The sequence below is a fragment of the Diaporthe citri genome (assembly GCF_014595645.1).
Source record: "Diaporthe citri strain NFHF-8-4 chromosome Unknown scaffold_4, whole genome shotgun sequence".
Lineage (NCBI taxonomy): Eukaryota > Fungi > Ascomycota > Sordariomycetes > Diaporthales > Diaporthaceae > Diaporthe > Diaporthe citri.
In genome coordinates, this window is record NW_025064849.1 from 4,405,342 (window position 1) to 4,418,746 (window position 13,405).

The 13,405-nt window shown below is 57.5% G+C and overlaps 4 protein-coding genes across 4 annotated transcripts; 3 read left to right on the forward strand and 1 right to left on the reverse strand.

Annotated features, from left to right (window-relative positions):
• Window positions 1-566: 566 nt before the first annotated feature.
• INS49_010353 (uncharacterized protein) lies at window positions 567-2,022 on the forward strand (the record flags this gene model as incomplete). Its single annotated transcript, XM_043171079.1, has 3 exons — window positions 567-737; window positions 829-1,427; window positions 1,614-2,022. 3 exons carry the CDS (start codon window positions 567-569, stop codon window positions 2,020-2,022), a joined length of 1,179 nt encoding a protein of 392 aa, XP_043025644.1.
• Window positions 2,023-3,188: 1,166 nt separating this feature from the next.
• On the forward strand, window positions 3,189-4,388 carry INS49_010354 (uncharacterized protein; the record flags this gene model as incomplete). Its single annotated transcript, XM_043171080.1, has 3 exons — window positions 3,189-3,549; window positions 3,603-3,689; window positions 3,787-4,388. 3 exons carry the CDS (start codon window positions 3,189-3,191, stop codon window positions 4,386-4,388), a joined length of 1,050 nt encoding a protein of 349 aa, XP_043025645.1.
• A 2,609-nt stretch (window positions 4,389-6,997) lies between these two features.
• INS49_010355 (uncharacterized protein) lies at window positions 6,998-9,083 on the forward strand (the record flags this gene model as incomplete). The annotated part of the gene is made up of 3 exons (XM_043171081.1): window positions 6,998-8,423; window positions 8,524-8,688; window positions 8,749-9,083. The coding sequence occupies 3 exons, from the start codon at window positions 6,998-7,000 to the stop codon at window positions 9,081-9,083; spliced, it is 1,926 nt and encodes a 641-aa protein (XP_043025646.1).
• Window positions 9,084-10,630: 1,547 nt separating this feature from the next.
• Window positions 10,631-13,405, reverse strand: INS49_010356 (uncharacterized protein; the record flags this gene model as incomplete). The annotated part of the gene is made up of 4 exons (XM_043171082.1): window positions 10,631-12,261; window positions 12,325-12,874; window positions 12,930-13,075; window positions 13,132-13,405. The coding sequence occupies 4 exons, from the start codon at window positions 13,403-13,405 to the stop codon at window positions 10,631-10,633; spliced, it is 2,601 nt and encodes an 866-aa protein (XP_043025647.1).

The following is a 13,405-nucleotide window of genomic DNA, read 5'->3' on the forward strand; positions in this document are numbered from 1 at the left end:
GTTGTGATCTTTTACTCCTCCGATTTTCCCTTGATCCCTGAGCTCCATAATGTCCCTCTTGAAGCCTGACAGTCAAGACCACACGGCGGTTAAAGCGTTGATTCGGGTGAAAACTTCGGACCGCGACAATCTACTATTGTCTGTGGTGTGAATAGGGTCGTGGGCCTGGCAAAACAAAGTCCGAATGCAAGTGAAGAGCTCCAAAAAAGGCTCTATGTCACGAGGAGACAATTGTTCCGGGTCTTCCTTCCATTCACCAGGTACGGCGGCAAAACAATGGCCATTGCGACCTATTCACTGCAGGAAGGGAGCGGCTGCGTCACTGGAAGCCGTGAGTGACCATCAAGGTTCACAAAATGGGTCTCGACGTGAACACCTTCATGGCCTCTCTGCCGCTACCCATAAAAGATACAGCACCATAAAGGTTCAACCGGCGCCCGTTTCTGGACTCTAGTTATTCGCTTCTCACCTTTAGTCAACGCAAAGCATTAGATCGTCTTGCGACCACTGCATCGCTATACTGCATCGCTTCTGTGATATTTTAGCAGTCGCCATCGCTCCTCACCATGACGAGCTACCGAGTCAGTCCGGAGTTGATCCTCGACATCGCCGACCACTGCGACCGAGCGACGCTGAGGACGCTGATGCAAGCCAGCAAGGCAAGTCATTACCCAACCCATCCGCACACCAACCATCATTTAGCCCCGCCAGTCCGGCCGGGGCCGGGTATCGCGTCGGTAATACCACATTTGCACTAGGAGACCTCCTAGGCATAGCCTTGGATTGCTGCGCATTTCTGAGTGAGTACTCATGCTAACGTTCGAGCAGCACATCAATGCCTTGATCTCGAACAATGAGCGCAGCATCGCCGCGGCCAAACTCAAGACGTTCCTGCTACCGCCCTTGGGTGAGGTCCTGTCTTCTGAGGACGAGAGGCGATGTCGAATCACGGGAAAGTACTCCTTTGCCACCATTCAGGAGATGGATTTGCGCGAGCGACGGATGAGTTCCATCCTTGACAACAGCGGATTTCTCCTCACCGACGACATCAAGCCACTGGGTATGACTGATGATTCACTCGCGAGGTTCAAGGCCGGGCTCAAGCGCGGTCTCTACATCACCGACCGGCTCGCCGATCTTGAAACACGGCCAGAAGTCCGGCATGTCCAGAACAACATTACCTTGCGGCTGTCCTCATTGCAAGTCGGCGGTGATAGTGTTGGCGGCGCCGTCAATGAGAATGACCTTGATAAGATCGAGTCATTTGACGACGAGGTCATGCTACAACACGACGCAGAGATCGAGGCTCAGCACTCGGCCGTCATGGTCCACCGAAACCTTCAATTCGAGATGATTCATGAGCTGGCGACGCTCGACCTTGCCTGGCTGCTCACCTTGGGCGAGGGAGCAATCAAGGGCTGTACGCGGTAAGCATTTTCAAACAAATTTCCTTGGGGGGCAAATGTGAGGGCAGTCTGGAGAGGAGTGTGGCATATACAGGCATGATGTGACCACGTCGACTGCTCTCTTGGTAGTTGCTGGAAATGGCTTTTTTTTTTTTTTTTTTTTTTTTTTTTTTTTTTTTTTTTTTTTTTTGGCTGACAAAGTCCTAGGTATTTCGAGAAGATGTTCTTGTCGGACCCTGCGGGAACCCAGTACAAAGTAGTAGCCTTTAAGGAAGAGCTGTTACGCAAGGGTTCCTTCATCCTGTGGGCATTTGTCCGCGGCGTCGGTTCAATGGATGCGTTCGCCAAGAACTCCCTTAAACAAACTGGTGAGGAGATCATGGGCTTCGAGATCGGGCAGCACCAGAACTGCGGGCTGTCTTTGGTTGTTCACCAGGAGATGAGACAGCGGGTTCTCGAGGAAATTCGGCGCAAGGACCCCCTTTTCGTCGACGATGACGAGGAAGAGCTCAGCCCCGCGAGAGTCATGGCGGAGGCGCATCGCATGATCGGCGAGGAGATCGGCCGCAAGAACTGGCACGGGTACAGCAGCATTGTGTACCCGCCTGTGGAGTGAGTCGCCAAGGGGCCATTGGTTGGGTCAGGATATGGCTCAGGACGGGGCCGTGCTGTTGATACTGCACTCACTCCCCGGAGCTGATCGTTGTGTTCGGTTTTCTTTATGACTGCTTTTCGGGTTCGGTGGATGGCATGGCGGTGCATAGGTCCGGAACGGCGCATACAGGGCGCAGGGAAAGCGTTTGGGAGGCAGGCAAGGTGTCAGGCGTCGCAGGTCTGGTTAGCGATAGAGGTCCTGGTATCGCCGGGGTCAAGAATGATGGAGTTGAGTCGGTGCTTTTGTCAATGTTTGTGGACTGTCTCTGCTATACCATACGCAATGAGAAAAGAGACCGGCCAGATGGTGGTCAAGGTGCGGTGGCTACACACACGCTCCGTTTCTGAAACTTGCAAGACGAGAGGAACATGACTCCGAGATGAGCCAGTCTTTTGATTTTGTGGGTAGCTGGCAATCACGAGGTGCGTGAGTGTGCGTCCCACCTGTGCAGACCGCACCATCGTCCTGCTGGCTCGCTGTGCTTGTCTCGCAACCTTCCACGTGCCTCGAGTCGCTTTCCGTGATCCGGGTGGCTGTTTCAACGGGACAGTCGATGGCAGACGCGAGACCTTGGTTACGACATCGGAAGCTTCCCGCCAGGACCGTCAATTACACAAACAGGGGCCCAGGGGTCATGGTGTCAGCAGAGACCCATAGGGGATCCGAGTACGTCGGTGCCTGGACCACAGGAGCGGGAGAGAAAAGGAATACCTCGCTCTCCGCTTACGGCAAACAGGCTAGTTTGCTGCACACGCACCCCGGCTGCCGGCCTGGGTTCATCTGGGATAGATTGAAGGGTGCGTTTCGTTCCGCCAACAACAATGTTTCCTGTTTCTGCATGCGCCCGGGGCGGCTGGCGGGTTGATATACATGGGATCAGCGATGGGGCCGGATGGCGTGGGCAGCAGGTCCACATGCTCGAATGCTCGCTCCCGGACGTTGGAAAGGGGTCTTGGAAGTGTGTCTTAAAAAAGTGAGAAGAGCCGCTGTCCAGCCTGGCGGAGGAGGAGGAGTTCTTCACTGCTGTAACAAAGCTGCGTTGATTGTTATTACTTCTTTGATACCAATGTAAATATTCTTTCTTGTCCATACTACTTGTCATCGTCGCTCTTTCACCAACAATCAGTATGCTCGCTCGTTATCTCCCGTTCATCACGGCCGCCTCAGCCGCCCTCACCTACAAAGGTGTCGATTGGTCCTCGGTCAAGGTTGAGGAGGACTCGGGCGTCTCTTATTCCACGGCCAGCGGCACTGGGGAGTCCCTCGAGAAGATCCTGTCCTCTTCGGGTGTTAACACCGTTCGCCAACGTATCTGGGTCAACCCTTCTGACGGCAATTACGACCTCGAGTACAATCTCGCCCTTGCGAAGAGGGCAGATGCTGCCGGGCTAGGCGTCTACCTTGACCTGCACTTCAGTGACACGTGGGCGGACACCGGCAACCAGGCAATTCCCTCGGGATGGCCTACGGACCTGAACGACCTGACCTGTACGCACCTGAAGCCCTTTCCCGGCCCATCTTGATCGCTGACTTCCTGACAGACAAGCTGTACAACTACACCAATGACTTGTCCAACCAGTTTGCCTCGGCGGGGATCACGCCGAAGATAATTTCCATCGGCAATGAGAGTGAGTATCTCTGGTCATTCTCCTTAACAACGTGACGTGTTTTGATCTTCAACCACAACCGTGGGAACACGATGCTGACATGAGACCAACCCACTAGTCGGCATGGGACTGCTCTTTCCAACGGGCAAGTACAGCGACGAGGCTTCTTTCAGCAGCATTGCCTCTCTCCTCCACAGCGCCGCATGGGGAATCAAGGACTCGAACCTGGAGACCGCTCCCCAGATCATGATCCACATTGCGAACGGCTGGGACTGGGACACGGTCGAATGGTACTATTCGGGGATCCTGGGGGCAGGCGAGCTCGAGACGTCGGACTTCGACATCATCGGCCTGTCGTACTACCCCTTCTACAACGCCGAGGCCACGCTGGCCAACCTCAAGACGTCGCTCAGCAACGCCGCCACCAAGTGGGGCAAGGGCCTGGTCGTCGCCGAGACGAACTGGCCGACCTCGTGCCCCAGCCCGGAGTACACGTTCCCGTCCGACACGACCGACATCCCATTCTCGGCCGAGGGCCAGTCGACGTGGCTCAAGGACGTCGCCGAGGTGGTGGCGGGGGTCAAGAGTGGCCTCGGGCTGTTCTACTGGGAGCCGGCGTGGCTCGACAACGCCGCGCTGGGAAGCTCGTGCGAGTACAACACCATGTTCTCTGCGTCCGGCGAGGCTCTCTCGAGCCTGTCGACGTTTTCTAGCCTGTAGATATTTAGCGGCGCGGATGGGGGATATACTTGTTGTATTATAATGCGTGGGAGGACTTGGGCACACCGGCGGCAAGCCTGTATCTCTACCCAGATACTCACCGCTGGCTAGGTAGAATGAAAGTGTGTGTGTGCCGAGGCAGATTGCTCTGAAAAACGAATGAATCTTCCGCCCTCGAAGCAAACTGCCAGCCTGGAGAAGTACCGGTTCTGATAGAAGCCGCAAACATGCCTGCATTTGTGATCAGCCGACGAGTAGAGCCATTCGGCTATGTGATTAGATGATTGTAATGCCGGGCTGTATCGGCAGCTGTTGAGGGAGAGAGGGATTGGGGTGCACGCAGCAGCTGGACAGTGGGTCCATTGCGACACAGCCACTCCAGCCACCTCATCGTGGTAGTCCATGCCCCATGCATCCATGCTGACGCTGGTGGTGAGATTCGCTGGCTGCGCACTCAGGCAAGCTTGGTGATTATTGATCTGCCTATCTGCCCATGCAATGATGTTAGTAACAACCTTGGAAGACTAGCTAACCGGCAGAGGCCAGACTAGGCAGACGGCAGACTTGCAGACCGATACCAGTGCACACCCGCACATTAGAGACTGCCTACTAGTACCTACCGAGGCACTGGTCTAGCTGTTCTAGTCGATACCGGGAGACCAACTCGCCAGATGTGGCCTGCCTGGGCGAGCTGGGTACTTTGCGTGCTGTTCAGTAAGAACCGCAGGTAGGGGTGGGCTGACCAGGCTTGTCCGAATATGACTTGAGACGGGCTTGGCGCAGCGGCACCCAGGGCAGCTAGGGGCAGGTCCCTGCCTCTTTCGGCCAGCAGGCGACAGGGTCGGAGCAGTTGCCCCTCTCGAGGAACCCCGACGCGGCCTAGCGCCCCTGGGGTCTTTCCCTCCTGGCCTGGAGAAACGATATGTCACCGTGTTATACACGGCCAGAGCTGTGTGTGACGATGCTGCGTCCTGGGGAGACCCAGGCAAACACAGACACGAACGCAGCCCCAGTGACCGTGACCGCGCTCGATGAGGGCCGACGAGGACCGATCAGGCCGTGATCCATCCATCCCAGTCCAGGTGCCCTGCCAAGACGTGACTTCCTGTTTCTGCGTACGAACTGTTGCTGCAGAGCCACATGTGTACTTGTATACCCGGCCTAGGCAGGTAGACAGACCTATAGATCCCAGGCACAGTAAGCACTCCCAAGGCTCCCCCAGATCGATCCAGGACAACTGTGCCTGAGTACCGAGAAAAGAGTGAATTAAAGTCCATGCAGTCTAGTCTAGGCTATCAAGGCTATCCAGTACCATGGTACACCTCCAGTCTGCCAGTTTGCCAGTCAGCGACGGCACTCCAGGCGGGTGCTCGTCATTTGTCGCCTCTCCTCGACAAACTGCTGCCGCTATCAGCGCTGATCTTGCCGCCGTTCCCTGACCTCCCCCCCCCCCCTCCTGACCGACCGCCCGCCCCCCTGCCACCTCTGTCTGTGCTACTAGGTGCGCAGGAAATGTGTGGTAGGTAGGCTAGGTAAGTGACTATATACGCCCACGCTGGCAAGTACCGATCGTCCTGCCTGGGTGGGTGGGTAGGCATTGTGCACCAACCAGTACCTCGGTACGCAAGTAGCTCTCGCCCACCCGTCCACCCGTCCACTGTCCCGGCCACCTGGGCCTGCACCGCCTGCCCGCCTTGCCTGGGAGGTGTGTGTGTGTGTGTGTCTGTCCCGACTAGTACCTACGGTACCTTCTAGTAGAATTGTCAGTCAGCCAGCCAGCCAGCCAGTCTTCGCCGTCCAAGGGTCGGCCCTTCCAAATTCTTTGGTCAGCTTTGCCTCTGGAACGGCTTTGGCATTGAAAGTTTGCACTCCTGCTTGTGTGAGGCTTGACCTTTCACCTCAACAACCACACACACGCTCGCACACTGATATTCTCTCTCGCTCTCACAACAACACGACCCCTTTCTCTTGTGCAGCCAATCGTCCCTGTAGTCTCGTCTCCCGAGTTCTCTTATCTTCGACTGCACCCCAAGCAGGAAGCAAACAACCAACCAAACCCCAAGTCACATCGGAAACAATACAAGCAGTCCAGCCCGGCCCGGCCCAGTGGGACCTCTTTACGCTCGGCCACCTCGACCTTTATTACGCAACTAACCACCGAGCACAGTCGCTCAATCTGTACTGTACGCGGTCCACTGTCTGTTTCATACAAGGGAGAGAGAGAGGGAAAGGGAAAAAAAGAATTACGGAGCCGCATCCGCGTTCCCACCAGACAGGGCCGGGTCCTCACACTCAGCCCCAATCTCTCTGGTCGCCCAAACCACAAATACCCAGACTGCCTTGGGCCACCTGGGCAGAGCTCGCGCCACGATCCCCAGAGTCGCGCCACGCCACACTCACAGCCTCGCTATTCCGTCACTTCCACCATCACCCTCCCGGAGCCGCTTTCACCCTCGCTTCGCTTCCGCGCCAGCCTTATTAGATATGCGCATGCCCATGCGCATCCAGTCGCGGTAGACGCCAACGCCGGGTGCGCCCTGTTAATAGTCCCCCGTCCCCGCCCTGCAATCGCACCTGCTCGCCCAAGAATTTGCCCCAAATACTGCCTCATGGCACCGGACAACGGGCCCATCGCGACAGCTCTCCCCTCCATCACCGCCGCCGCCGCCGCCGCCGCCGCATCACCATCACCGCCACCACCATCACCCACCCCGCAGCAGGAACAGCGGCGACAACCCGCCACAGCCCCACCCCCGACCGCGTCTCCAGATCCCAGCGCCGGTGATACCAATCATTCATCCCTCAAGAGGCCACGCGACGAATCGCCCTCCTCGCCCATCTCTCCCGCCACTGGCCGGCCGGCCCGCGAATATTCACCGGCCAAAGTCGCCCGCCTTGGCCTCTCAGCGCAGGTATCTGCGCCGCTCCAGCTGACCGGCGTCGCTGCGCTCGAGGAGGAGCGACGCCGCAAGGAGGAGGACAAGAGGCGCAACCCGCCGGGCGTCAGCGAGAACCCGAATCACAGGACTTTGAATGAACTCTTGTCGGGTGGAAACATGGCCATAAGTCGCCCGCAAGACGCGCCAGCAAACATGGAGGAGATGGCCCTCGCTGCCGAAGCCACCAAGGCCCTCGGTGGTCCCGTCACAATACCACAACCCAACGTGTCGGATGCGAGGACAGACATCAGCCCCCATAGCGCAGCAGGCCCTACCGGTGCCGCCGGAAACCAGCACGTCCTGAGCAGCCCGGCGCCGATGGAGGTTGACTCCCGGAACGAGCGCCCACTCGTCCTGCCGCAGCCCGAGGCGCAAATGGAGGACAAGACACCGACCTCGCTTTCTTTCCCGGGGGTCCTGCAGTCCGGTGCCTCAATGGGCGCCCCAGCCCCGCCAGAGCGCCACTACAGCCTGCCAAACAACGGAGAACCTGCCTCGACGTCAAATAAGAAGCACAAGTGCCCGTACTGCGATACTGAGTTTACGCGCCACCACAACCTGAAGAGCCACCTGTTGACGCACAGCCAGGAGAAGCCCTACCTGTGCCAGACCTGCAACCTGAGGTTTCGTCGCCTGCATGACCTGAAACGGCATGGGAAGCTTCACACGGGCGAGAAGCCTCACGTGTGTCCGAAATGCGATCGCAAGTTTGCGCGTGGTGATGCGCTGGCCCGCCACAGCAAGGGGGCAGGCGGATGCGCCGGACGGAGGGCTTCTGTGGGGAGCTATGGCGACCAGGGCGAATACGACGGAGCGCCCCGGACCGAAGGTGACGATGCATCAATGGCTCTCTACGAAGGCAACGGCGATGTGGAAATGGCCGACGGAGACCACCGGCGGATCAGCCTGCCAGCAATGAAGGCGCAACCTCCTACCGGCTCCCCTGAACCACACATGGGACCACATTCTCGCACATATCCTCCTGTTGGGCCCAGAACAGGGCCTCCAGGGGTACTGTACCCTCCGGCCGGCGAGCGCGGCGCCATCAACGCTGGCTCAAGCACGACTCAATCAAGTCTAGTCAACAGCATTGCGGGTAGGTTCATCATTTTTCCGCTTTCGCTCTCCGCACCCCCTCTGTTACACCCATACCAGCACCAGTCAGCCGCGAGGATGCTTATAGTTGAATTTTCAAGGCATTACCGAGAGCCCCAAGCCTCTCAGCCCTGCTGTACACGATCAAAACGCCATAATTCGACAGCACTCCCCAGGCTCCACTGGTCAGTATCAACAGCAACCATACGCCCGGCGTGTATCTGACAGGGAGACGGCTCCCGGAGCACCGCTACCTCCGCCGCAAGGTGAGTCACCACGACCGAAGCCGTTGACCTGTATCGAGCACGGATCTGACCCAGCTCAAGGCCAGCAAACACCTGTTGGACCAGCGGCGCACGACCACGGCCATGCGAGAGTGTCGACCGGACCATCGAACCACGTCAACAGTGGCGATGGCTCCGCAAATTTGTTCGCGCAGGGCGAGCAGGGTATGTGGACCTACATACAACAGCTCGAGGACAAGGTCAAGGACCAGCACGAGTGGCGTGTGACCGCGGAGGCACACTCCAAAGACCTCAGTTTGCGGCTGGCGAGAGTTGAGAGACACAATGCCGAGCTAGCGGATGAAGTCAGTAGTCTGCGTCGGGCGATCGAGTTGTCTGGGGCCCGGCCAAGTAATGGCGGAGCAGCGCCCGCCTGACGCGTGAGTCTTCGTGCTTCTTTCTCATCGCGCTTTTGCCCGTTGCCTTTGTTCGCGTGATTCAAACCTTCAAAGGCCAGCTGGTGTTCCCAGTCGACTAAATCTCTCATTATTAGCAATGCCGCTCGGTCCCAAACGTGCCTGGCCAACAGCACCGTGTCAGCACAAATGTTTCAATGACAAAAACCGGCGTAAATCTCGAAAACAACAGAGCCACTATCTCGAATGACTTACCCATCATCTGATTATCACGTAAATTCATCTCAGTACCATTCACGAGGACCAAGGTTCGAACCCAAGCACGATGCACCATGCTGTCATCGTCGACGCTCACCGAGGCATAACCACAACATTCATATGGCGCAGAGGCATCCCATTGACCCTGGTGCTTCTGCCAAACAAACAACAGCACATGACCAGCAGCTAGACAACTTTCTTACGCTCTCGCTAGCTTCTATTTGCGACATACCTCATCATGCATTCACAGGCGTGGAGTTTTCATGGACCGGGACTCTGACTCCTTCGATGCTAATGCCCCCTTTAATACTGCCTATTGGGGTATACGCCTCTCGCACTTGTCTCTTTCTTACCATCGTTGTTGCATTATATCCGTTGACCCTTTGCGTACCGTCGACAAGGGGCTCATCCAAAACTCTGGGGGATGTGGAATTGGTGGAGGATACAGGCGTTCAGGGTGGGCATAACCCAGTCCAGTTGTTCAATGGACTGGGAATTTCGGCGATTTCTTGACAATCTTTCAACGAGACTAAAACTTCGGGGAGTGTGGAGGAGAGCTGTAGGAGGCAATGAAAAAGAGTTTCACCCTAGTTGCGTTCTGATTGACCGGCATATGCGTCGCGGGAGATCCCAGCACCGAATCCCCCATCCTGAGCCTCTGCAACGACTCGACCTTTTGCCATTGCGCGTCCGCTACTCTTGTCCGTGTCGTGAAGAGCTCTGTGTTGGAACTCATCGTGAGAAAAGGCCGGACATGGAACAGAAACCCTGTTGACGTGTACACGATGAGGGAAGCATGTATGCTGCTCGAAAGACCAAATCGTCCAATCTAGATGGTGCTCCCAGACCCCTTTAAGTAAATACCCTTCATGGTTACCAGGGGTCCCAAATAATTCAAGTCAAGCATATTGGGATGTGTGGAAGCTGGGGATTTGGAATGAAATAATTAATATGTACCTGATGGATCTAAGCAAAAATACAAGCGTCAAATCCGAAAATAACCCAACATTGCGGCAAGGGGATATCATAAGTAGACAAGTCCACCCCGGCGGGAAACCACCATTTTCAACTCTAAATGGGCCCTGCCTGCACGACTATACACCGAGTTCTCATTTCAAATTCGTCTTCCAACCACGATTCTTCGTCAATTCATTGTACCGCGGCTGACGCCGGGTCTCTCACAGGCCACGGTGCTCGCTGGGACGGGCTTCACCCGTGCGAGGCTCCTCAACGTAGTCAATACCGCCGTGCAGCGATGGCTAACATGTAAGACTGTCGTGAGGTATCCTCCCGGCGACTGAAAAAACAACCTAGAGGTCCTTGCCTGTCTCGCCAGCCCCGCTGCCCGTCGACCTCCTCGGTGCACCGGAGCTCCTAGCTTCGATGTTCGTGATGGCACTCTGCAGTGCACTCGTCAGGTCGACGTGGAATAGCGGCCGGTTGAGGCCGTGTACGGCGACCGCCCTCCGCTGCCTCAGGCCGGGCGACTTGCTCGCCGTCGCCCGGAAGCCCTTGAGCTCCTCATCCTGCGAGCTGCCCACGCTGGCACTGCCCGTCTCGGCCACTTCGATGCCGTCTTGCGCGCCGGCGCCGCGGGTGCCGCGCAGGCCACCCTCGACGTCGTGCTCCGAGGCCTCGCGCTCCCTGACCGTCTTTTCATTCAGCCGCGCCTCCTCCGCCGCGGCGGCCGAGTCCTCGCCGCCCATCTCGGCGACGGAGAAGATGCTCTGCCATCGGTGGTGCAGGCCGTCGGGCCGCTCGGTGGGGTAGCCGAAGCCGGCGGCGACGAGGGCGCGCTTGGTCCAGCGGTTGTTGATGCAGGCGATGTGCCAGTCGACGTACTCGGGGGCCGTGTACCGGTCGAGCTGGTTGCGCACGTCGATGAGTTGCTGGACCGAGGTGATGTCGACGAAGTTGACGGAGCTGAAGTCGAGGATGACCGCCTTGAGCGTGGGGCGCTTCTCCTCGTCGGCGTGGATGTTTACGTTGGCGGCCGCTGCCTTCTTGAGCGCGCGCTTGGACGGGCCCGGGTCGTTCCAGGGCCGGTCGCCGGGGCGCGCGAACTCCTGCATGTTGGTCTTGCGGGTCCGCTCGAAGATATAGTCGGTCATGTACTCGAGGGTGACGCTGGCGTTGGGGTAGCTGAAGCCTTCACTGAAGCGGTAGATGAACACGCCGGGGTAAGGCTGGTCAAGCTCTACGGCTGGGTTGGAGCCGTCGCCGTGGTCGATGGGGAGGAAGATGTTGCGCGTCTGTGGTTCCTCGTGGTGGGCGGACCTCTGGCCCGAGAAAGTGCCATACTCGCCAATCGCCCGGTTCGACTCGTTGCCGATGACCTGGTCGCCGAGCACGGAGTGGACCTTGATGCGTCCGAGGAAGCGGCCGCGGGTCCGAAGGATGCGGAACAGCAGCATCGCGGCTGAGATGCAGATGGTGCAGTAGATTCCATCCTCGATGGTTGTGAAGATGGTCACCAAGACACCCACGAAGAAGATGAAGACCTCGAAGGGAGAGACGCGCCAGAACTGGTACACAGTGTTGGGAGGGGTCACCAGGTCGCCGACAGCGTGGATGATCACAGCAGCCAGCGAGGGGCTGGGGATGTAGAAGAAGACCGCGGGGAGGGCATAGATGGCCAGGAGGACGACGATGGCCGAGATGACACCAGCAAACGGAGTCCGGACGCCGGCTCTGGCCTTGATGGCAGTGCGGCTGAAGGATCCCGTGGCAGGGTAGGCTCCCAGGAACGGCGCCAGCAGATTTGTGACTCCGATGGCAACCATCTCCTGCGACGGGTTGATCGCGTAGTTGTTCACCCGGCCGAAGGACTTGGAGATGGCAATATGCTCGATCAGAAGTACAATGCACGAGGCCGGGAGGTATGACACGAGGCCGCTGGCGAGCTCCTTGTCCAGCCTGGGGACCGCGGCGTTCTGGAAACCTGGATGATTTGACTGTCAGTGACATTGCCGCTTTCAGCACAGGGGTCGAAGTTTGAGCTCACCTCTGGGTACACTACCGAGGATCTTGAACGCGGGATCCGACCTGCGGTGCATGTTGACAAGCCAGCTGATCATGGTGTACAGCAAGATGACAAAGACGGTGCGCAACGTCGAGACGAAGAAAATCAACTTCTGGCGTCTCGGATACTTCTTGGCGGCGAACGAGCACGCAGTTCGAATGGCGTAGAGCATGACCAGCGCCGTCAAGCCCATCGCAGCGTCGAGTTTGGTCGTTGGGAGGTACTTCAGCGTGTTGATGATGACGCGGTATGTCGAGTCTCGAGTAGTCCAAGGCTTCGGGAATTTGATGCCCATCATGGTCGGGACTTGGCCAACGAGGATGTTGATTGCCGACCCGGTCATGAAGGCTGACAGAGCCACGAGGGGGATCATGTCAACGATCCAGCCAAGCCGGATTGCGCCGATGAAGAAGACGATGGCACCGCAGAGGATGGCAAGTGCTGAAGCAATAAAGTGTGATGGAAGGTCGGGGAACTCCTTGCCCAGGTCCGCAACGACATTGCCAGTCACTTGAGACATGACAGCGACAGGCTTGCAGGGTCAGTATCTTTTTCCTTCTCAAAGGGGGACCCGACTCGATACTTACTCCGATTGTGATATCCTTGGAAGTGGCAAAGAACCAGTAGATCAGGACACCCATAAAGGACGAATACAGCCCGAATTGAGGCTCGAGATTTGCGAGGGAGGCATAGCCCATACCCTGGGGGACCACGACGGCACCGATGGTGATACCTGTTTTTTCCTGTTAAAAACGTATGCTGCAGACCCAGGAAGGGCACAAGACTCACCTGCCACGAGATCACCGGCAAGCCATTGCATGTTATACTTCCCGATCCAGTACAGGAAGGGGAACAGGGACTTGAGGTACGAAAGAACTTCCTTTCCCGAGGGTGCGAGCTCCCGGAAGTACTCTCCAGCGGTCGGGGGCTGTTCAACAAAGGTGTCTGTCGAGTACACAGACTCGCCCCTTGTAACCTCATCCTCGTAGGGTTGAGGCTTCTGGAGCTCGATGTTGAAGAATTTGGCCAGCCCGTGGCCGACTTTTGTGCGCACGGAGGTCAT